Source organism: Podarcis vaucheri (assembly GCF_965113315.1).
Source record: "Podarcis vaucheri genome assembly, chromosome: 13".
NCBI lineage: Eukaryota > Metazoa > Chordata > Lepidosauria > Squamata > Lacertidae > Podarcis > Podarcis vaucheri.
The window spans coordinates 37,346,245-37,369,996 of NC_138751.1; the positions used below are offsets into that span (position 1 = coordinate 37,346,245).

General features: G+C 45.8%; 2 protein-coding genes across 10 annotated transcripts in view; one reads left to right on the forward strand and one right to left on the reverse strand.

Annotated features, from left to right (window-relative positions):
* The window catches only part of LOC309516017 (ras-related protein Rab-18-B-like), a 43,069-nt gene extending 29,292 nt beyond the window's left edge, over positions 1-13,777 (forward strand). For 2 of the 5 annotated variants that reach the window (XM_082194472.1, XM_082194475.1), the window contains 5 exons: positions 307-381; positions 5,412-5,530; positions 8,415-8,538; positions 12,349-12,401; positions 13,646-13,777. In XM_082194472.1, the coding sequence (XP_082050598.1) occupies positions 307-381; positions 5,412-5,530; positions 8,415-8,538; positions 12,349-12,401; positions 13,646-13,709 (435 nt within the window). In that variant the 3' untranslated portion in view covers positions 13,710-13,777. Of the gene's footprint in view, positions 1-306; positions 382-5,411; positions 5,531-8,414; positions 8,539-12,348; positions 12,402-13,134; positions 13,172-13,645 lie in introns of those variants that run through there. The other 3 variants (XM_082194474.1, XM_082194476.1, XM_082194473.1) reach the window with 2 other exon arrangements.
* Positions 13,778-14,430: 653 nt separating this feature from the next.
* Positions 14,431-23,752, reverse strand: part of MPP3 (MAGUK p55 scaffold protein 3) — an 85,317-nt gene continuing 75,995 nt past the window's right edge. For 3 of the 5 annotated variants that reach the window (XM_082194392.1, XM_082194391.1, XM_082194390.1), the window contains 3 exons: positions 23,485-23,593; positions 21,712-21,834; positions 17,167-17,927 (listed from right to left, as the gene is read on the reverse strand). In XM_082194392.1, coding sequence (XP_082050518.1) covers positions 17,748-17,927; positions 21,712-21,834; positions 23,485-23,593 — 412 coding nt within the window. In that variant the 3' untranslated portion in view covers positions 17,167-17,747. Of the gene's footprint in view, positions 15,304-17,152; positions 17,928-21,711; positions 21,835-23,484; positions 23,594-23,752 lie in introns of those variants that run through there. The other 2 variants (XR_014212739.1, XR_014212740.1) reach the window with 2 other exon arrangements.

Below are 23,752 nucleotides of genomic sequence, written 5' to 3' on the forward strand. Positions count from 1 at the left end.
CTGCGGCACATTGTTTATTGCTTTCATGTTATGGCTCTCGTTAGATAGTAAAATCCATGTTAAATTGCTGTTTTAGGGGTTGTTTTTGAAATCTGGAATGGATTAATCCATTTTGCTTTCTATGGGAAAGCGCACCTTGGTTTTGGAATGCTTTGGACTTCCGGAATGGGTTAAGTTTGAGAGCCAAGGTACCACTGTATTGTACCGTGGCTTCAAAAGAGTTAACAAAGAAGCTGTAGAACGTATTAGTTAGACCTTTCTTCTACTACCAAATCTAATCAAGTCTCCATACTCTCTTTTCTTCAGAAGCTAACACTCCCCAAGATTGTGGAGCCAGATAATACGGAGACGCAAAATGCACCTGTGGCAGTAGAAGTGAGGGTAAATGTCACCATATCTTGAAGGGCACCCCCTTAGTTCAGACCCAAGCAGGAGGTAGGGCTAAAAGCAAGACAGTAGCTGCAGGAGAAAATCATGTGCTATGCTCAGCTCTTGCATAAAACTATTTGTTGTTCAGCTCCTTGGAGCTGCTCATCATTGAACGAGAGAACATTTCGTGGTACCAGGAGTAAGGTCAGCGAGAAAAGTAAGGGGCAGAAAAACTGAAAATTCAAGGATGGAATGAAGAAGAGAAGAAGAGTTCGGATTTGATATCCCACTTTATCACTACCTGAAGGAGTCTCAAAGCGGCTAACAATCTCCTTTCCCTTCCTCCCCCACAACAAACACTCTGTGAGGTGAGTGGGGCTGAGAGACTTCAGAGAAGTGTGACTGGCCCAAGGTCACCCAGCAGCTGCATGCGGAGGAGCGGAGACGCGAACCCGGTTCACCAGATTACGAGTCTACCACTCTTAACCACTACACCACACTGAATCTCACACTGGAATGAGAGAAAAAATGGAATGGTCCAAGGCTCCCGAGGGAGTTGAAACTTAGTGGCCATGCAGCGAACTCCTGGAAAAGGTTTAAACGTGACTTCACCGTTGACATGCAAGCTACAGGAATGGATGAAAAGAAGATCCTCACAAAGTAACCATGTTTTTGCCTGTAGCAGGGCATGAGGCAGTAGACATTTTCTGGCTGTGCAATCAAGGCAGAAGGAAGAGGAAATTTTTATCAGGAGGTGTGCAGAAATTGGATGAGTATTGCATGCCCAAGAGAGCAATGAGATTTATGAAAGATTTAAGTTTTCCTTCAGAGGAAGGGGAATCGATACGGACTTTAATAGATGATTCAGAAATGCAACTGTGGGACCCTAACGGCATCATTAATTAGAGATCAGATAGTGTTGAGGGTTGGAGACTGTGAACTTTTTGTTTAAAAAGTCCTGCAAGTCTGTGATCTGACTCATGAAAGGTCAGTCCAGGCTGCGAGGCAAGAATGAAAGTAGTAAAGGAAAACCTTTTTAAGTCTTTGCGTTGGCTTATTCTAGGGAAGAAATGATGCACAGAGGGGTCTGTGAATTGCAGAACAGGTTCCAAGTTTGAATGGAGATCTTCTAGTTCAATAGTGTGTGGGAACACAGAACCTTTCCTAGGACAAAAAACTTGTCATATTCTGGTTAAAAGACTGCACATCATAAGGCAAACCAAAGATATTCACATTGTATCCCAATGTCTTTGAAGGAACAGGCAAGGTGGAAAGTGTATACAGTGGTATCTCGGTTTTCAAACATAATCCGTTCCAGAAGACCGTTCGAGTTCCGAAATGTTCGAAAACCGAAAATTCAATAAGGAAAACTCAATATGGAAGCCGCGTGACATGTTTGACTTCTGAAAAGTGTTCAAAAACTGAAGCATTTACTTCTGGGTTTACAGCATTCAAGTTCAGAAACATTCATCTACAGAGACGTTCAAAAACCAAGGTACCACTGTATAAAATCCAATTAACAGAGCCAAAGAAACTAGTGATAAATGCACCTTGCAGAAGTTCCTTCGGCCCTCACAAAAAGTCTAGGAGAACTCAAACTTCTGGAGATCATTGAAAATGCCGACGAGCCCATGGAACAGGTCCATTTTTCAATAATAAAGAAGAAACTTACAGGACGTCGCTCAGATTATACCTGGATCCATTGAAAGAAGTTCAGTTTTAGGATCATGACAAGGGCAAAATATTTTTCAAATTTAGATGCCTCTCCAGGATTCTGGCAAATACCATTAGACTAGAGGGGCTCATGAATTTTCAGTACACTTATTATTGCTTCCACAGATAGCCATTTGATTTTAAATCTGCCTCCCATCAAAAGCACAGTGGAAATTGTGAAGCGTTTGCTGAAAAAGGCCTCCGATACAAAAACAGATTCTTACTTGGCATAGCTGGATTACAGGGGTGGAAATGGGAAAATTCCCTGCTGAGCTCTTGTTTATTAGAACACTCAGGACCAAACTGCTATGGCTGGAACACCATAACTCTAACTCAGCTTGAAGTGTTCAGTAAAAAAAGCAATATTATGGCACAAATTCCTGAGCACCGAGATCCCTCTACAACCCAAAAATGAAGTTCAAGTGCGGGATGGTACCCCATGAACCCAGAGGGTTGTTGTCAAACGAAGAAGTAGCCCCCAGATCATGCAACATGTAGACTTCCGTTGGAGAAATATTGCGACGTAACCAATGGCATCTCCTCCAGATACCAGAAAGAGAGGAAGGAGAGAAGAAAGGAGGAGTAACACAGCAGGGGAAGGAAGCAGGAGGAAAGCACTGGAGTCATACCTGAGGAGGGTGGGAAAATGAAGCATCTTCAGAAATAAGTCTGGGAAGGTACACTCAAAACCAGAAGGCCTCAGAAAGACTTATTTAAAAAACAAACAAACACAGACACATTGTTTTAAAAAGGGGAGATGTAGGGATAAACGGGGTACCTCCCATATCTAGTTTAGGAGGTTAGGTTGGAGGCAGGGTGAGAAGCCAAGGGAAAGAATGGCTAAAGGAGAGAAGACCTTTTTACGTAGTTCTTTAATTAAACTACCACTACTTCTTCTTCAAAGGAATGCGGGTGGCGCTGTGGGTTAAACCACAGAGCCTAGGACTTGTTGATCAGAAGGGCGGTTCGAATCCCCACGATGGGGTGAGCTCCCGTTGCTCGGTCCCTGCTCCTGTCAACCTAGCAGTTCAAAAGCACGTCAGAGTCTAAGTAGATAAGTAGGTGTCGCTCTGGCAGGAAGGTAAACGGCGTTTCCGTGCACTGCTCTGGTTCGCCAGAAGCGGCTTAGTCATGCTGGCCACATGACCCGGAAGCTGTACGCCGGCTCCCTCGGCCAGTAAAGCGAGATGAGCGCCGCAACCCCAGAGTCGGCCACGACTGGACCTAATGGTCAGGGGTCTCTTTACCTTTACTTCTTCTTCAAGCCCTCTAACCTGCTCCTCATTAAACAGAGAACATTGCAGCAGAAATTGTAATAAAAAATGTGAAATTAGAAAGGAATAAACTTTAGATGTTTTCCCTTTTCAGTTTTACAAAGTGTTTCCTCTAACGTTAATTCAACCACTAACCAAAGTTACCAGGGAGAGGAAATTTCTCATTCTTAGGGGCAACCAAACGTCATCATTCTCCCCAATCTAGAAAAGGAAACATTCCTAACACTTCTTATCAGCCAGTTTTTGTTTTCTTAGACAAGATATTTCTGGCAGTGCTGGCCAAAATACCAGATGTCATTGTGCAACGTAAGATTTGGATTTGTCAGTAGACCCCCAAATATTTTTAATATATCTACAGTTGTACCTTGGTTTTAGAACAGCTTAGTTCTCGAACGTTTTGGCTCCCAAACGCCGCAAAACTGGAAGTGAGTGTTCCAGTTTGCGAACTGTTTTTGAAACATGAACGTCCAATGAGGCTTCCGCAGCTTCCGATTGGCTGCAGGATTTTAACAGTGGCTGTAAGTGGCTGTGGAGGCCAGTTCTGGATCCACACATCCTTCCACAGTGGGAACATAGGTTTCCGGGTGGGAGTTGATCACGGTGTGGATTTGCCAAGTGTGCCTTCCTCTTAGCACGTTTCTCCCTTGTGTCCTGAGTTCGAGTGTCTTCAAAGCCCATGACACCTTTGGTAAAGGCTGTTCTCCAACTGGAGCGCTCACAGGCCAGTGTTTCCCAGTTGTCGGTGTTTATACTACATTTTTAAAGATTTGCCTTGAGAGAATCTTTAAACCTCTTTTGTTGACCACCAGCATTATGATTTCAATTTTTAAGTCTGGAATAGAGTAGTTGCTTTAGAAGACGATAATCAGGCATCCATACCACCTGAGGGCCTAAGTTCATCTTGTCCATTCATTTCAGTAGGTCCACTCGCTGAGTTAGTTAGTTAGTTAGTTAGTTAGTTAGATACAACCCCCTAACTTTTAATAAAAGGTTGTCAAGTCTCCAAAATAAGGGAATGTTTCTCATTTATAAATTATCATTGCAGCATCACCACCCACCCGAATATATCATTTACCAAATTCAACAGCAACAAATATTTATGGGCACAGCTAATATTCTCTTTTTAAGAAAAAGAAGCAATGTCAATGTCGCCGCATCAATATTTAGTCTGGTACATACATATTTTCAGATTAAAAGTTGCTGGGGAAATGAGATCAAAACCATGACGCCATGAAGGAGGAATGGCAGACAAAATGGATGGAATATGCAGAAATGTCAAGTTTAACCAGTAGAATAAGAGATCAGGAAGAAGAGTGGGAAATATTTGGAAAATATCTGAAGATTCATTGCAAGCAAATTAAAACGCTAGCAGGATTAGAGTGAATTCAGCACTGCATAATTTAGCTGGGAGAAAAAACTAATATGGAGTAATTAGAATATGCAGCAGCAGAGGATAATTAGAATGAACCATGGAAGAAGGGGAGGGAAGTTGATGAATAAATATATTGTCTGTTCTTTTTGATGAATGTAAATGTGGAAATTTGTAGAAGTGACATTATATTAAAACAACAACAACAACATTACACTACAGATCGTTTTCTTTTTTTCCAATTAAAATTGCCTTCCATGAAACTGCCATTTCCCCCACAGTAGGAATATGCAGGCACCCTGAGACCCCGTATATATTTTCTTCCTGCAGTGCGCACCACAGTCCCAGCAGGAGAGAAAATAACTGGCAAAAATTCCGCAATTCACCATTTTATAAAACAGTCACACTCTGCTTTACTTTTTTGTCACGCACATAGGAATGGAAAAAGGGGCCGGGGAGGTGGGTTGTGGGTTTTTTTTGCTTTTTTTGCCAAATGTAAAATAAAAAACAATTTACATCCTTGGGGACGGGGGACATAAGTATGTGTAAAAATGTTATTTTAAAAAAATGTGGGAGGGGGGATTGGGGAGGAGGTTGAGAGCTCCTGTTTATTATAGGATAAACAAAACATTTTTTTAAAAAACAAGAAACTCACAGTTTCTGTCTCTCGCTGTCTCTTTCTATAGGACGCCCAAAAGAAAATTGGGCTGATTGAACGGGAAAACAAGACCCTGTCGACACGCCTAGCTCATATATATCGCGGCACAGGCTTGGTAGACTGCTGGAACCCGTACCAAAAAAAGAGGTGGGCAGTTGTGAGTCTTTAATGCCTCTACGCTATTCTTCCGGGCGGGCCAGCTTGGCCCCACAGCCGTGGTTACTCGGGGCTGTGGGTGCCATGCAGCGTGCATGGCCCTGGGGCTGAAATTTGTGGGTGCCCGGCCCCTTCATGGAATAAAGGCAAAGGTAAAGGGACCCCTGACCATTAGGTCCAGTCGTGGCCGACTCTGGGGTTGTGGCGCTCATCTCGCTTTACTGGCCGAGGGAGCCGGCGTACAGCTTCCTGGTCATGTGGCCAGCATGACTAAGCCGCTTCTGGTAAACCAGAGCAGCACATGGAAACGCCGTTTACCTTCCCGCCGGAGCGGTACCTATTTATCTACTTGCACTTTGACGTGCTTTTGAACTACTAGGTGGGCAGGAGCAGGGACCGAGCAACGGGAGCTCATCCCGTCACGGGGATTCAAACCGCCAACCTTCTGATCAGCAAGTCTTGGCTCTGTGGTTTAACCCACAGCGCCACCCATGTCCCTATCTTCATGGAATAGGATGTCCCTATTTTCCCCAGAGAAATGTTGAAGGGTCTGTCATACTGGCCAGGAGGGCAGAGGCTGTCAGCTGACTGAATTCCAGCAAGAGCTTTGGCCTATAGAGCACACAGAGCCTGACTTTCCTGATGTGTTGAGGGACCAGGACCCTCCATAGGAGGTGAATCACCGAAGGCCACCTGCTGGAGACCCTGGTTGGAGTCCTCCCTGCATCACAGGCTGCCTTCTCATTGTTATCTATTTAATACATGAGTCGTAAAAGGGGTGTCTCAGAACCAGCTGCTTTTCATGACAGTAAGCTGTTCATTCATACGGTATAGAATACGAAAGCTTAATCTCTAGTGAGTCGCCTGTCTCTCCCCACTGGCTCCATTTTGAGACTGATGAAATAAAAAGGGGGATAAAGTTTGCATTGTAATTTTTATCAGGGGAAAAGAAATAATAACTATAAAAATAACAGGACAAACAACAATCAGCTGCGAGCTGACGCAAAGAAAGATTTCTTTTTTAAAAATGAGAGGGTTTTTGTATTAAAACATTTTCTTGTGTTATAAAACAAACAAATAAACGGGGGGAAGTATTTAGGGCTTTAACACCAAGCTAGGTACGTCTTCCCTTTTGCTTAAAACTTAAATCTTCTTACCTCGGAAGCTTGCTCACAATTCTGTGACATTTTAATTGCCCTGCTATGGATTTTGGATCCCTCCTCCTAATTTATTCCCAGGGTGGGGAGGGCAAAGGAAAACGTCTAAGAATAAACTTTCTACTTTCATTCCATTTTTATAGCAATAACGTGACAAGAGCTCTTTGACTGGCTCATGACCAGTCAAGAGGAGTGATGTTCTCAACAGATGCTCATCCGCTTCGCATCTTCCTGCTATCTTTTCCATTTAATGAAAGACACACATTTTTGGGTGGGGACAGTCGCATCCTAATGAGGTGGATTTTAATATGAGCTGGCTGAAGAAAGATGCTCTCCATAGTGGGACAGCTGTCCCAGGATTCCCCACATGGTCACAAGGGATCTAGAGATACACCTCTGGGTCATTTCTGTTTCCAGCAGGAGGGGCAGTACCCAATAAAAGGGACGCGGGTGGTGCTGTGGTCTAAACCACTGAGCCTCTTGGGCTTGCTGATCAGAAGGTCGGTGGTTCGAATCCCCGCGATGGAGTGAGCTCCCGTTGCTCTGTCCCAGCTCCTGCCAACCTGGCAGTTTGAAAGCACACCAGTGCAAGTAGATAAATAGGTACCACTGCAGCAGTAAGGTAAATGGTGTTTATATGCGCTCTGTTATCCGTAACGGTGTCCCGTTGCGCCAGAAGCAGTTTAGTCATGCTGGCAACATGACCTGGAAAGCTGTCTGTGGACAAACGCCATCTCATCTTGGCCTGAAAGCGAGATGAGCGCCACAATCCCAAAGTCGCCTTTGACTGGACTTAACCGTCCAGGGGTCCTTTACCCAATAAAATAGTATTTGCAGGGAGTCAAAGATGCTGCAGAGTAAATTTTGAGGCAGGAACTCTCCAGCGAGAAACCAGCAACTCCATGAGCTACTTGTCTTAGATTCTTAGAATCATAGAGTTGGAAGGGACCTTAAACGTGATGGGCTCTTTCCAATGTTCCACCAGCAGAACTCTACTCACACAGTGAGACCCTTCCTCTCCTTCTCCATTCACCCTCAGATCTGCTCTGGAAGGTCTCTCGAACCCTTCAGAACTGATTTGGAGGGTGCAGATTGAGGACGCTGTAGGGGATTGGAGGGGAATATTTTATTCTTTGTGCAGAAGTCTCGTGCTAGCAGAATAGGAACATCTGGTGCCACCAATAATAATCCTCAGCCAACAGTATGTCACCTACACTCTAATAATAATAATAATAATAATAATAATAATAATAATAATAATAATATATTTATACCAGTCCATCTGGCTGGGCTTCCCCAGCCACTTTGGGCAGCTCCCAACAGAGTATTAAAAACACGATAAAACATCAAACATTAAGAACTTCCCTAAACAGGGCTGCCTTCAGATAGTAGTTTACTTCCTTGACATCTGATGGGAGGTGTTCCACAGGGCGGGTGCCTCTACTGCGAAGGCCCTCTGCCTGGCTTCCTGTAACCTCACTTCTTGCAGGGAGGGAACCACCAGAAGGCCCTCAGAGCTGGACCTCAGTGTCCGGGCTGAACGATGGAGGTGGAGACACTCCTTCAGATATTCTGGGCCAAGGCCATCTAGGGCTTTAAAGGCCAGAAATTATACTTTGGTGCTGAAACCAACCTCCTTTCCCCACTTTTCTGGGGCATCCCCTGGGAATGTGGAGTGTTTCTCCACACCCTAGCCTTAACCTGTTTGGGTTTTGCAGTTCACAGCGGCAGAAGCAGAACATAGAACTTGTGAGGATTACCGTGGAGAATCAGGGAATCCTTAAGAGGATCCGAGAGAGAAAGCCAACCTATGACCGGAAGCAGTCAGAGATTGACTGGGAGGTAAGTGCACCCTTCCCCATGTTTATCAAAAATACAACCAACCTTCATTTACTTAGTTGTAAACATTCAAGCCTTTAAGGTTCAGCTGATATGAGGCCAACCTGGACGTACTTGGAAGAGGTGGGCAAGGTATAATAGTTGTGAACAAGACAAGTGCAGCTCCATGTGAAAAAGTCAGATGTGAGCTTGTGTCCAGCACCAGGACACAGAGAGTAGAAAAATGTGTGTGGATTGTAATGAAATATACCATGTTAAGGCAGCAGTCCTATGCAGATGGACTTGAAAGTAAGTCCTACTGAAATCAGGAGGCTGTGTGCACATGGCTGTCTCCCACAGTTGTTTTGCAAAGCTGGGGACACACAGCATTCACCAAAATCCCTATCTATCCTGTAGTTTCTTGAGAAATGCTGCGTTTTGATGCCTTTCTCCCCAAACCAACTTCAATCCAATCCAATTTCAAGATGTTAAGCTGTATCAAAACAACCCTGTTCCCTCTCTGCCCACTGGTTTAGACAGTGGGTGACCAATTGTGTTTTTTGGAATGGAGGCGGGGGCCTGTTTTAAAGGATTGGGCCTGTGGGTGAGGCCTGTAGCATATTAGTGAGATTCTTCCTTTTGTAAGCTAAAAATAGCATATCTCCTGAGTTTACGCCAGTAAAACTCAGAGACGCGAGGAGTTAGGAGTCCAACGTTGCTTATTGCAAAGCAATAGGTTACAGTCGGATCGTAGTGTTTCTCAACCTTGAGCCTCCAGCTGTTTTTGGGGACTACAACTCCCATCATCCCTGATCACCGGCCCTGCTAGCTATGGATGATGGAAGTTGTAGTCCAAAAACAGCTGGAGGCCCAAGGTTGAGAAACGCTGGCCTCGAGGGCGAGCCTAGAACTTTGATGCGTTCCCTGCTTTTATCAGTGGCTGCTTAATATCTACATTTTCAAGAAAATGTAGCCACTCAATCAATTTTGCAACTCTCCCCGCCAGCAGTTGTAGAATATGATAACCGATTATGATCATCTTGGAGCTGGGGAACAGGGTGGGAGCAGCGAGGCGCATTTCCCGAAGCTCATGCGTGGGAAACGACTGTTCCAACCTTGTTATTAGCAAGAAGGGAGAGGGTGCAGAGTTTGTGTCGCTCGCCGTCACGTTTTCGCGTTCTCCCCCTCCTCCCTGGTCTCATTATTCTGCAAAGCCGCCTTCCCCGATATCTTTTGTCGGTGGAATTAAAATCTCTCCCGAAAAGTCGAGCGGCGTCTCCTCGATGTCAACAAGCCTCCCACAGGCAGTGGAGAAGGCAGATGGCACAGCTGCAACCTTTTGTCTTAGCACAAGTTTCTGCCCCTTTGTTCCTCTTCTGAAACTGGGGACTAGGCGATGATGCTTTACCGTCACAGATCAAGAGAAGGGAGTTTTGCTCTCATTCGCCTGTACCCTAAACACTTTCCTTTGTTGCTTTCCTTCATTGCACACACCCCAACCCCCCCCCCCATTGTGCACTCATGATGGCATGTGGTGTGCATGTTACAGGTGGCCAGTGCTGCTTTCCATACTGTTTGTGCCTGGGGATGTTTCAGGGCAGGCATACACATTCGTTTCCAATCAGCGCATGACCCGCAACTTCCTGACGAAATCCACATCATAGCTGTCAACTTTTCCCTTTTCTTACGAGGAATCCTATTCGGAATAAGGGAATGTTGACAGCTGTCATAGAGGCATCGTGCCTCTGTGTCAGGCGGCAGTGGATCCAACCCCCAGGGGCAGGCCGCCAGGAACAGCTAAGACAAGGAAAAGTTCTTACCAACTGCTTTTTATTCAATATTCACAGAGAGAGGCTTGGAAATGCCACCTCTTGGAATAAGAGTGTTGCTCTGAGTGAGTCTCCACCCCTTCCCTCTCGTGCATCATCTCTCACCCCCCTCTCATTTGAGCTCTCTGCTCTCCTACTTTCAATGCTCGCCAGGTTCTGGGAGAGAGGGGCTCTGGGATGCTTTCTAAAGACAGTGTGTCCATCAGCTGTCCACCCCTCTGGTGCTTCTTCTTCCTCCTTCCTCCTCTCCCATTATTTCCAGGCTTTCCCCCTTATATGCCTCTGAGCTGTGATCTCCCTCAAACCCCTGTTGTTATTCTGAACTGTCTTTTTCTTCTCTGGAAGGGTCAGGCTGGGTAGGTGGTCTCCGCCATTCCTCCTCTGGCACTCTGCTCTGAAAATCGGTTGCAGGGAATCGCAGGTGGACTCATGCAGGCTTCCTCACCAACATCTGGTCAGCCACTGGAAGAACAGGATCCTGGATTAGAAGTGCCACTGGCCTGATCCAGCCCCAGGGCTCTTAGGTTCTTAAGACCACAAACGCTCTGCTTTATTTTTTCATCTTGCTTTTGTTGAGCTGTAGTGTGAGAGCACTGCTCCAGGCAGCATCACAAAACAATAATATGTAGACGGACCAGTATGAATCCTGCACCAATGACATGTCACAGAATACATCCACCAAATAACAACTCCAAAAAACCCATTCCAGAGGAGCCCCTTTTGTTTTTGTTTTTTCCCTTGCCGCTTCCAGAAAACTCAGGCCAGATTATAATACAAAGGCAATGAAAACCAGTGAATTGACTATACTACAACATAAAGGAAAGGCAATCTATAAATATATGCTAGAGAAACAGTATTCAGCCCATCCAAAAGGATAGCTCACTGAGCTCAATAAGACTTGGCTTCATTTGAGAAAAGAAGTCTACTGTTACAGGAAAGCCACTTGAAAAACGGTTACTGTATTTTTCTGTGTATAAGACGCCCCCATGTATTTGGGGGGGGACTAAATTTAAAGAAAATTAGGGGAGATGGCCCAAAGTTGTTGAGCTTTATTAAGGGGGAATTGACTGCGCGCCATCACCCCAGCATGCACCTCCCACAGCAGCATGGGGGGGGGGAGTTGCACACCCACCAACCAGCGGGCTGGCAGTGCACAGCTACTATCCCTGTATAGGACGAGCCCAGTTTTTTGACATGATTTTTGAGTCAAAAAACCTTGTCTGAATCAGTGGCTCATGTCCTTCTGGCTTGCAGTCTTTATAAAGATATGAGGAGTGAGGTTATCATACTGTCCATTCTGGGACGCCCAACTACTGTCACAGTGTCCATTCCCTTGGCAGATCAAGATGAAGAGTGACAGCAAAGGTTGTAAGGTTTTTAGCCAGGGCAATTAGAAGAAGATCCACTATTTGACTATTGATCCAAATCCCCAAAATGTCTTTTATATAATTGGCTTTTTACCTTTATCTTCTGCATACCGCATTTTGTTTGTGTTATTGCTATGGCTGGTGGCCGATGCAAATAAAGACTCATTCATTCATTCATTCATGTAAGCCACTAAGAATCTGACTCTACCTTAGGGGGCAGTTTTGCTCAGTCAAATGCAGCGGGTCACGGAGAAGGAAAGGGTCATGTTTATATAATGTAGTTCTGGTTCTTCTGCACCTACACTAGGAAATTAACTGCATTTTGTACCAGCTACTGGTTTGGGATCATTGTCAGCAGCCCAGCCCTGCGTAGAATGCACTACAGCAATTTAGCCTCAAGGTCAGGAAGATACAACAGCATTGGTTAAATAGCATCACCATGAAATAATACGCAGTTGAAAATGTTGACAATAGAACCGGGGGGGGGGGAGTCACAAGATTCAGAGAAATCTCTTTATATGGATACGTATTTGGTATTGTTATGAATTTATAATTGTTAAATCAAATCAAAACAATCTCAAACAAACAAAATAGCATCACTGACTAGTTTGTGACCTTGGTTGTCTTCACCCTTGCAGAATTCAAGGAAATATCTGAGGACCAGCACTCGCTTTCTAATCTCAAACCACGAGTAAGTATGAAGCACAGTCCGGACCATGTTATTGGTGGGGTGGGTGGGTGGGTGTACGCACGCACGCACGCACACGCACACACACACACACACACAGAGAGAGAGCGCTACAGCAGAATAAATCTACCACAAATGCACTGCTGTGTTAACATGTTGCAGAATGAATCAGACACCAAGAAAAAGAAGAGGAGGAGTTTGGATTTGATATCCCGCCTTTCACTCCCTTTAAGGAGTCTCAAAGTGGCTAACATTCTCCTTTCCCTTCCTCCCCCACAACAAACACTCTCTGAGGTGAGTGGGGCTGAGAGACTTCAGAGAAGTATGACTAGTCCAAGGTCACCCAGCAGCTGCATGTGGAGGAGCGGAGACGCGAACCCAGTTCACCAGATTACGAGACTACCGCTCTTAACCACTACACCACACTGGCTCTCCAGTCTGCAGGGGAGACTTGTTCCAGGGTTAAACCCTGGACAACAGCTTAGAGTATGACTGAAGGCTATGGTCCCTTTAAATCTCCACCCTCTGGAGGCTATTTCATGTATTACTAGACTAGCCTCTGAGTCAGCATTGTACTAAGAGCTCAGTGCCCATGCAGATCAAAACCTGGCCCAATAATGAGCATGAACTTGACATTTATATAAGTGTAACACTGTCATATTTACGTTGTTTTTGAATTATCTTTCATGGCTTTTTGTACGTACAATGCAATGACAGCATGACATGTGTCATTTAGCAATATATCTCAACTGCCCTGAAGAAGACATACAAAATGAAGACCATACCTGGGCGTCTCATCGACAGGAGTCCTTCGTGTACACAGTCTTTATCTGGAAGATTTACTCCATAGTTGAACTATTGAACTCTTGTTCTCAGTTATACTGAATAGCAATTTGCAAGACTATATATATATATATATATTCAAGATCTTTGTGCCAACATAAATACCTTGTGTGGATATTATTTTGAGTCATAATACCAATTGCATTGGGACATTCAGTGCATATTATACTTTCATTGTATACAGAGTTGTGTTCATTTTGTTTTGATTAGATTCTATTCTCTCTATTCCTTCGTTGTTGGATCCAGGGCTATTCTTTGGCACAAGAAATAGGCTCTGGAGCTGAGCCCTGGCAGAGGGACTTGTGGCCCCGCGTAAGCCCAACAAAGCATTAAAGGGCCCACCTTTCTCTGATGCAACAGCTATGCTTCCCTGTCTAATATTTTCCCCTTCTGATTTGTTGCAGGAAGCTAGGCGCTGTGAGGAATAGCAAACCGTTTGGGCCTGTTCGAAGTTCAACAGCGAGTTGATGGCACCGCCAACAACTGGCTGATTTCTTTGTTAGGGTTTCAGAATTAAACATGATGCGCGGAAAGAACGTCTCTTCCTTGCTTCCCTTATGCCGAGTTTGCAAGCGCCAAGGCACACACCTTCTCAGGATTCTGTTCAAAATTCATGAAAAAGAATATTGGAGGCACGTCAGTATTTGCTGTGAAGGCAAATCCTAGCAGCCAGTCAGTCAACAAAATACTTGCAGCTGAAGATATTGCCCATATGTTGTGGTTTGGAGATACCATACTTCCTTCTTTGCTTTTGAATTGAAGTTTAGTAGCAGATAAGCACAGCAACGGGGTGAGCTCCTGTTGCTCAGTCCCTGCTCCTGCCAACCTAGCAGTTCAAAAGCACGTCAAAGTGCAAGTAAATAAATAGGTACCGCTCCGACAGGAAGGTAAACAGCGTTTCCATGCGCTGCTCTGGTTTGCCAGAAGCGGCTTAGTCATGCTGGCCACATAACCCAGAAGCTGTACGCCGGCTCCCTCGGCCAATAAAGCGAGATGAGCGCCGCGACCCCAGAGTCGGTCACGACTGGACCTAATGGTCAAGGGTCCCTTTACCTTTAAGCACTGTGTACTCGGCTCTCCCTTACCCCCCCCCCACACCAGCCAGAGCTGACAATACTTCTTCCCTTCACTGCATCCGATCATGTGGAAATGGGCAAGTCCAGCCCCTGTAATATGCAGAATAATGCACTCCCATGATAAATATATTTATTAAATTAAGAACATCAGGGCACCAGTGCTCATTTGAAAGTATTTCTTTGCTGAATATTAATTCAAATACTGAGTATCACAAAACTTATTGAAATAATGAAACAAGAGTAGAGATGGGATTGCGTCCCACTGTACAGATTGGGGGCAGGCGAAGACATTAAGGTGAGGCAAGCAGGGATGGCTCAATGCCAACATGGCTGATTGTGCTTATTTCAGAGAAGTAGCACACATGAAAAGAAAACATCCAAACCTTGCCAGCAGCCAGCAAAACTGCCCACGGCCACAATCCTAAGCACACTTACCTGGGAGTAAGCCAAACTTAACAGACGTACTTCCGAATAGAAAAAAAATATATGCATATGGCTGAATGTCACATATTAAAGCTGTTCGCAAATGGATAAGTAAAGTTTGTTCCTAGGTGTCCACAGGCTGCCTTAGGTCAGAATGAACTGAGGCAAAGTGTTATTCCCCGTTCTACCGATAGCTCTGAGAGAAAATGTACCAAATCTTTCTCCTTTCCACCCCATTGCACCATGGATAAGAACTGAAAGCACGGAGCGTTTGCCGATATTACTTGATCATCTGTCACCAGGTAGCTGTAGTAATCATTTGTATTTAAGCACGCAAGGCTGAAAATGCCTCATGCCACACACAGGAGCAGCCCTTTCTCATCAAGCGGTTCCTGACATGCAGTTTTTGTTCTCTGGCGGTTGCTTCCTTGCGCAAGACATGCACAGCCCGGTCTCACAGAATAAGCCGCAGTGGGGGGGAAATATACGATGGCTTTCGCGGAATGCAGCCAAGATGCACGAGGAAGTTGATAAGGCGACATCCGCTACGTAGCAGCATCTACCTAGTGGTGGAATAGGAGCATTTACATCAAATGCCAATCAAAGGAAGAAGAAGGGGTGGGGGAAAGAATATACTTCAAACATTCTTCAGACTAGAAACAGGGATTGAAATTGGGAGCAAACAATTGGGAAGTACATCCGAGAGTACAGCACAAGTAAACAAAACTCCACAGCTCTCATCCAGACAGTGAGTCAGAAAAATAATGACATCTACCGAGTGTGCCAACTCAAGCTGAGATGATGGATTGTTCCACTTTTAACATCACAAAGCGGATTATTTATACAGGAGGAATCAAACCAGTGTGATTTTTCCAGCTCTCTACCTTCAAGGAACCCTTTTCAGCATCGTTTTGTCCGCTGAGGGTCACCTGAGCATCTGCCATGGAACCCCCGCATGCTTCCTTCCTTGGGCTATGTTCCAAGGTTGACACTCTGTTTATGCAAGTCAGGGTCTTTAAACCATCTGCTCACATCAACTGAGATGGGTACCTTACAGCACACCACGATATCCCCTGCTGAAGGGTGGCAATGGTGGATAAAGTCTCTTTCAAGGACACAATGGTGGATAAAGTCTCTTTCAAGGACTACAGTTAACTGGTTCGTTGAAGAAAGAACCACTTGTAAGTTTCAAAAAAACCACACACCTCCAAATGCAATTTTGAAACAGATGGGCTAAATCATTGGCCTTCAACTTGTGGGCCAGAAGCCACTACGGTGGTACCTTGGAAGTCGAACGGAATCCGTTCCAGAAGTCCATTCGACTTCTAAAATGTTCGGAAACCAAGGCACGGCTTCTGATTCACTGCAGGAAGCTCCTCCAGCCAATCGGAAGCCACAGAAGCCGCATCGGACATTCGGGTTCCAAAGAACGTTCACAAACCGGAACACGCACTTCCAGGTTTGCAGCATTCAGGAGCCAAAATGTTCGACTCGCAAGGCGTTCGGGATCCAAGGTACGACTGTACTAGATCACAGATTGATCTAATGTGGGTCGTGGCAGCAGGACTACCACCATAAAAAAATGGTTAAAAATAATAATAAAGAAATAGCCGCCCCCCCAATGCATCTGGTGGGCCTTGGGTCTGAAAACGTTGGAAGACCACTGATCTAAATCATAAGTATACTGAGAACTTGAGTTTTAAATGGAAAGTTCACGATAAAGGTTTTGGTTGACACACATTAACAGCCCCAGGAAGATCTACTGGAAAGTCTTCCTCTATGGGAATTATTATTACAAATAAATACACATGGAAATATTATTACACTGGGCTATAAAATCTGCATGGATTTTTTGAAGTGCGGGGGGTGGGGGTCAGGGAAGAAACTGAAACAAGCAAGAAACATACTGGGCAGTCTCTTGACTCCTCACACTTATAAGCGACTCCCACAACTCTCTCTTCCAACAAACAATGCCAGCAAACACATACAATCCACAAAGCTGCCATGAAAACCCATATTCTGGGGACATCCCTGCATATATACCTCCCTAGCCGTTTGTTTATTCGGGATTTTATTTCCAAATAGTTGGTTTTTCCGGTTAGAAAGATGGAAGGTTTCCCGTGCTTCAAACACAATTCTTAGTCCATTATTTAGGGCAACTTGCAAATACAATAGGAGGGACAGAAACAATCCCCGATGGTCTTTGACTGTTCAAAATATAGTTAGCTATAGTTGGGGCTATATTTAGGTTACATAACACGGTTCATTTTTCAGGCAGAAAGTTAAGAGACTTGCTGATTTGCCCTGGGAGATTTCGCCTCTCACAAAAACGCACTAACTTTTACCATCTGAATAAGAGCTCTCCCAGTTCTAGCCTGGTTAAGAAGTAAATAAACGAACGAATAAAAGTACCTTATTTCGTCACATGAACTTAACTCTTTCACTGAATTTATCTTTCCAAGATTGCAGTGATCAACAGAAAAACCGAGCTTGTGTGTTCTTCCTAACGTATTTGCAGTCTTTGCCTGGAACCACCACATACGGAGCCTTTTTTTTTACACTGCATTTATGCTTCTTTGTTCATCCTGTTATTGTTATTTTTGTCGTGAGCAGCCCTAAGATCTTCGTTACAGCACAACCTAGAAATACTGCAAACAAACAAACAAACACAATTGCAAGTTTCCCAAAAGCTAACGGCTTCTGTCCAGACACCTGGAATCTGACATGACTATTGTCCAGTGGCATTCAAAAGAAAAAATCTCTGGATTGTATCCTGCGGCGCTTTTCCATTCCATTGCAACGTGTGTTTTTTCCGATTGCATTAGAATCTGCTCCCACACAGAGGAAGGTTTCTCTTTGTTTTCATCCCAAGCAAACTGGCTGCTCCAGCAGAGTTCCATTTTCCCCTACTCCTTTTGATCATCCCCATTATTTACAGCGCATTATCAAACAGGTATATCTCGTTCTCTTTCGTTTGTTCGTTCTTTCTTTGGCACAGCATAGCAGACTACAACCTGACCCAAGAGACTGGCACCCAGAAAGAGTCTGTGTTCAGTTTCTCCAGGATGGTTTTCAGCTGGCTGCAGGCACTCTGCAGATCTTCCTTCACCAGGACAGTGTCAATCAGGTGGCCGTACTGCTCTTCGATGAAGGCAGCTGAGCTGAGCATTTCTTGCTGCTCCTCATCCTGCAAATCAAAAACAGAAAGGGCAACATGAGATGACGTAGCAACCCCCACCAGCTCCTCCATCCCCCCAGTGCCCCAAATGACCAGAAGCCACAAGCTCCCCTGCCACCCAGAATCCCAACCCCCAACTCAAAGCAGCCACTGTGCTGCACTACAGACTGTTGTAGCACCCTAAAGACCCCTGTGGCACACTATGCCCCACCCAGTGCGAAATGCCCCTCTCCCCCACCCCCAGCTAGCTACACTACTGGGGGTGCAGTACCATTTGGGCATTAGCCAAGAAAGAAAACCCTCAGGTTGAGACATGTTGCCGCAGAAAGCAGGTTTTGTTACTTGCAGATAAGCCCGTGAGGGGGAAAGAGACTATGGCCCTTTTTGCACCAAAGAATTCAAAGCACTGTTCTATTACTTAATCAGTCATGGTTTCACACAGACCCCCAAAGAATCATGGGAAATGTAGTTTGTTATGGGTGCTGAGAGTAGTTAGGAGACTCCCTATTCCCCTCACAGAACTACAATGTCCAGAATGGTTTAACACTCAACTATCCATCTTCACAGGGAATTCTGGGAGCTGTAGTTCTGTGAGGGGAATGAAGGTCTCCTAGCAACTATCAGCACCAATAATAGACCACAGCTCCCAGGATTCTTTGGGGAAGCCATGACTGCGGCCTTGTGCTTGCCACCAGGAGATAGCTGTTTCCACCTGTCTCATTCCATCCTGTGCTTAAAGCTGTATGTGCCTTTACAAGTCAAAGCCAGCCCTCTGAATTGGGCCCAGAAACAAACTGGTAGCCAACACAGTTAAGCCACAACTCGTGCTACATGCTCACATCTTCAGGTTCCATTTAACAATCCAGCCACCACATCCTACATGAGCTGCAGCTTCTAAACAATCTTCAAGGGGAGCCCAACGTACAACACATTGCAGTAGTCTTTCCTATACTATACCAGTCAATATTCCATTATTACTTCCATCAAAACTTATTTACGCTATTGAATTTATCTGAATGCTGCCAATGTTTTCAAGTGTACACAATTTCCCCCCATGTATTCAATAAACGTTTTCCAATCTTCTCTAAACATATGTTCTTCTTGTTCTCTTATTCTATGTGTTAAGTCTGCAAGCTGCGCATATTCCATCAGTTTAAGTTGCCGTTCTTCTTTAGTTGTGACCTCATTCATTTTCTATTTTGGGGCTAACAAAACATGTGCCGCAGTGGTGGCATACATAAATAAACTTTTTTGACACTTGGGAATTTCCGTCTGAATCATTCCCAACAAAAAGGACTCTGGTTTTTTTGGGAAAGTACTTTTGAACATTTCTTTTCAATTCATTATGGATGATTTCCCATTACCCTTTTACGAGTCCACCACATGTGAAAGAACGTTCCCTCAACCTCATTGCATCTCCAGCACTTATCTGATTCAGTCTTACACATCTTAGCTAAGGTGTCTCAGTCTTATCTGGATTGAGCTTCAGTTTGTTGGCTCTCATCCCGTCCATTCCCAAGGGCAGGCCCCAATCCAGCACACAAACACTGCCATACCTGCTTGAGCTGCAAAGGAAAAGGCAGCGCTGTGTGTCATCAGCATACTGATGATAGGTAAAGGTAAAGGTACCCCTGACCGTTAGGTCCAGTCGCGGACGACTCTGAGGTTGCGGCGCTCATCTTGCTTTATTGGCCGAGGGAGCCGGCGTTTGTCCTCAGACAGCTTCCAGGTCATGTGGCCAGCATGACTCAGCCGCTTCTAGTGAACCAGAGCAGCGCATGGAAACGCCGTTTACCTTCCCGCCGGAGCGGTACTTATTTATCTATTTGCACTCTGACGTGCTTTTGAGTTGCTAGGTTGGCAAGATCAGGGACCGAGCAACAGGAGCTCACCCTGTCATGGGGATTCGAACCACCGACAAGCCCTAGTCTCAGTGATTTAGACCACAGTGCCACCCATGTCCACCACATCACATATTGATGATACTGTGCTCCAAAACTCAGGATGGCCACACTCAGCGGCTTCACGGAAATGTTAAACCACATGGGCCCTAAATTCAATCCCTGCTGTAATGCACATTGGCAAATCCATGGCCCCAAACAAATCGCCATCCAAGCAGCAGCATAGTTGCTGCAAAAGAGTACAGCCTCCCCGGAAGGATGCCCCTGTCAAGGGTGTCGAAAGCGCTGAGATGTAAAGGAAAATCAGCAGGGACACACTTCCCCTGCCCCCTCTCCTGACATAAGCCATCACATGGAGCAAGCAAATTCATCTCAAGTGCGCAAGCCAGGTCTGAACCCCCAACTGAAATGGAAATGAAGCATGTAGTTCAGGGGTCAGCAAACTTTTTCAGCAAGGGGCCGGTCCACTAACAGTCAGACCTTGTGGGGGGCCGGACTATATTTTGAAAATAAATAAAAAATTGAACAAATTCCTATGCCCCACAAATAACCCAGAGATTCATTTTAAATAAAAGCACACATTCCACACATGTAAAAACACCAGGCAGGCCCCACAAATAACCCAGAGATGCATTTTACCGTATTTTTCGCTCTATGGGACGCACTTTTCCCCCTCCAAAAATGAAGGGGAAATGTGTGTGCGTCCTATGGAGCGAGTGCAGGCTTTCACTGAAGCCTGGAGAGCAAGAGGGGTTGGTGCGCACCGACCCCTCTGGCTCTCCAGGCTTCAGGAAGCTATCCGCAAGCCTTCAGAGCCCGGCGGGAGTGCCCAAGGCTTGCGGATAGCAGCCTGCAGCCCAAAGCCCGGGGTGCGCTCCACAGCACACCCCGGGCTTCAGGCAGATGTCTGCAAGCCTTGGGAGGTGGGCGGGAGTTCCCGCCGGGCTCCCAAGGCTTGCGGATAGCAGCCTCCAAACCCGACCTGGTTTGGAGGCTGGCGGTGGGGGAAAGCAGCGCTTCTCCCCATCGCCAGCCCCACAAACTGGGGGGACAGCGGGGAGGTGGAGCGCGCCTTCCTGTTGCTCCCTGACCTGCTCTTTGGGCTGGCGGTGGGGGAAAGCAGTGTTTCCCCCCCCACCAGCCCCAAAGAGCAGGTCGAAAGGAACCCAAAGCCTCCGGAGCCCAGCAGGAACTCCCACTGGGCTCCGGAGGCTTCGGGTGAACGCACCTTGAACGCACAGAACACACCTTGTTTTAGAGGGGGAGAACAAGAAAAAAAATTTTTTCCTGTTCTCCCCCTCCTATGGTCCGGTGCGTCCAATAGAGCGAAAAATACGGTAAATAAAATGACACGTTCTACTCATGTAAAAACACACGGATTGCTGGACCATTTGTGAGCCAGATTTAGAAGGTGATTGGGCCGGATCCGGCCGCTGGGCCTTAGTTTACCTTCTCATGGTGTAGTTCAGGGGTGGCCAGCTCCCAAGAGACTGCAATCTACTCACAGAGTTAAAAACTGGCAGTGATCTACCCCCTTTTCAGGGGTTCGGGTCAAAGTTGTTGAGTTTTTTCAGGGAAGAGAGAAAATGTTGAGCTTTTTTTAGGGGAGCCACAGTTGTTCAGCTTCTTTGTTCAGGGGAGCCAGTGATCTACCGCAGATGTCCAGTGATCTACCAGTAGATCACAATCTAACTGTTGGACATGCCTGGTGTAGTTGATCTCTTACATGGTCTTGCAAAAGGAATCCCTGCTGGTAACAGATTGCAAAGTACCACACTTGGGGCGGGTGGGCATAGAGTCTGCTTTGCGATCATTTTCAGTGGGATGGACCTGGAGTCGCCTTGATGTTGCGGCTCATTTCTGCAAACTAGCTTTTCAAGCAAAATACTTACGAGTGGGACGAAGATTTCATCTGTCAGGAGAGATGCTGGGGCGTTCTTTTTCTTTTCTGAGATGAGAGGCTTCACAAACACCACATACGGCCTGAACTCCGCCGTCCTCAAGTGCGTCACAGCCTAGGCAGGCGGGAATACAAAGGGAGAATCCCGTTCACCAATCTGTAAATGCTGCACAGTAACTTAAAGCGAGAAATCAAAACTAGAGCTGGTATTTCCCACTCCACACACACACACACACACACACACACAGACAGCTTTCCGGGTCATGTGGCCAGCAGGACTAAACCGCTTCTGGTGCAACAAGACACTGTGACAGAAACCAGAGCGCAAGGAAACACAGTTTACCTTCCTGCTGAAGCGGTACCTATTTATCTACTTGCACTGGTGTGCTTTCGAACTGCTAGGTTGACAGGAGCTGGGACAGAGCAATGGGAGCTCACCCCATCATGCAGATTCAAACCGGCGACCTTCTGATCGGCAAGCCCAAGAGGCTTAGTGGTTTAGACCACAGTGCCAGCCACGTCCCTATGCTTAAGGAGGGAGCTTGCAATGGCCCTGGAAGCCTTATCCTTTTCACTGTGCAGTTAAACACTCTTTTGAAGCCACTGGCTCTGTCAGGAGTTTTAGGGGTTTATCTGCCCCTGGAAAGACAGTATGATCCTATCTGGGACAGACAAATCCACTGTTTCCCTCCTCTACCGACAGCTCTGTCTTGTCTGCAATAAATCAATTTGTCTGCTCTCATCCCAAGGAGAGCAGCTTACAGCAGGGTTAGCCAACAAGGGACCCTCCCAATGTTAGGGAATACAACTCCCATCAGCCCTAGCCAGTGTGGCCAATGGACAAGGATGATGGAAGCTGTAGTCCAAAACATCTGAACAGCACCAGAATGGCTCACCCTGGGTTACAGACTCTCTTAAATGTCAATGTGCAAGTAGATAAGTAGGTACCGCTGCAGCGGGAAGGTAAACGGTGTTTCCATGTGCTGTTCTGGTTCGCCAGAAGCAGCTTAGTCATGCTGGCCACATGACCCGGAAGCCGGCTCCCTCGGCCAGTAAAGCGAGATGAGTGCCGCAACCCCATAGTCAGTCACGACTGGACCTAATGGTCAGGGGTCCCTTTACCTTTACATTATGGCAACAGCTAGAGGGCTTGATTTGGCCAAACATATTTTGCTAGCCAGGGACGCGGGTGGCGCTGTGGGTTAAACCACTGAGCCTAGGGCTTGCCAATCAGAAGGTCGGTGGTTTGAATCCCTGCAACGGGGGATCCATTGCTCGGTCCCTGCTCCTGCCAACCTAGCAGTTCAAAAGCACGTCAAAGTGCAAGTAGATAAATAGGTACCACACTGGCGGGAAGGTAAACGGTGTTTCCGTGCGCTGCTCTGGTTCGCCAGAAGCGGCTTAGTCATGCTGGCCACATGACCCGGAAGCTGTACGCCGGCTCCCTCGGCCAATAAAGCGAGATGAGTGCCGCAACCCCAGAGTCAGCCACGACTGGACCTGATGGTCAGCGGTCTCTTTACCTTTATTTTGCTAGCCAATAAGGGAAACAGTCCACCAAGTGGGTATCTTTTTCATATAATGGGGTGACTATAACCGAAACTGATCCATCGAAACCCAAGCAATGAACGAAAAGCTAGTGTAAAACCCATGTTCCTATAGGTAAGGTGGAACTGAAACACAATTCTGGAAGATAAGATTTTTATTTTAAAAAATAAGATTTTTCTAAAAAAAACAAAAAAACACAATAATCGTGACAGTTTACCTCAGGCACGACATCCACAAGGCAAATTTTATTTCTGGACATGACCGATTGAATTGCCTCCAGGCTTGTCCCGTAGAGATTCTCTTTATACTCCCCATGTTCTACAAACCTGAAAACATTTAGGGAATTAAGTTGTGGAGCAGAATTCAAAGTATTCAGCTCAGATTTCAAAGTAGCAGAACTGTGTCATATGCTTATTACAGTACAACACTGTTTCCTCCAATAAAAAATAAGAAATGTTGGCTGCAGACAACGTGATTAAAAGGGA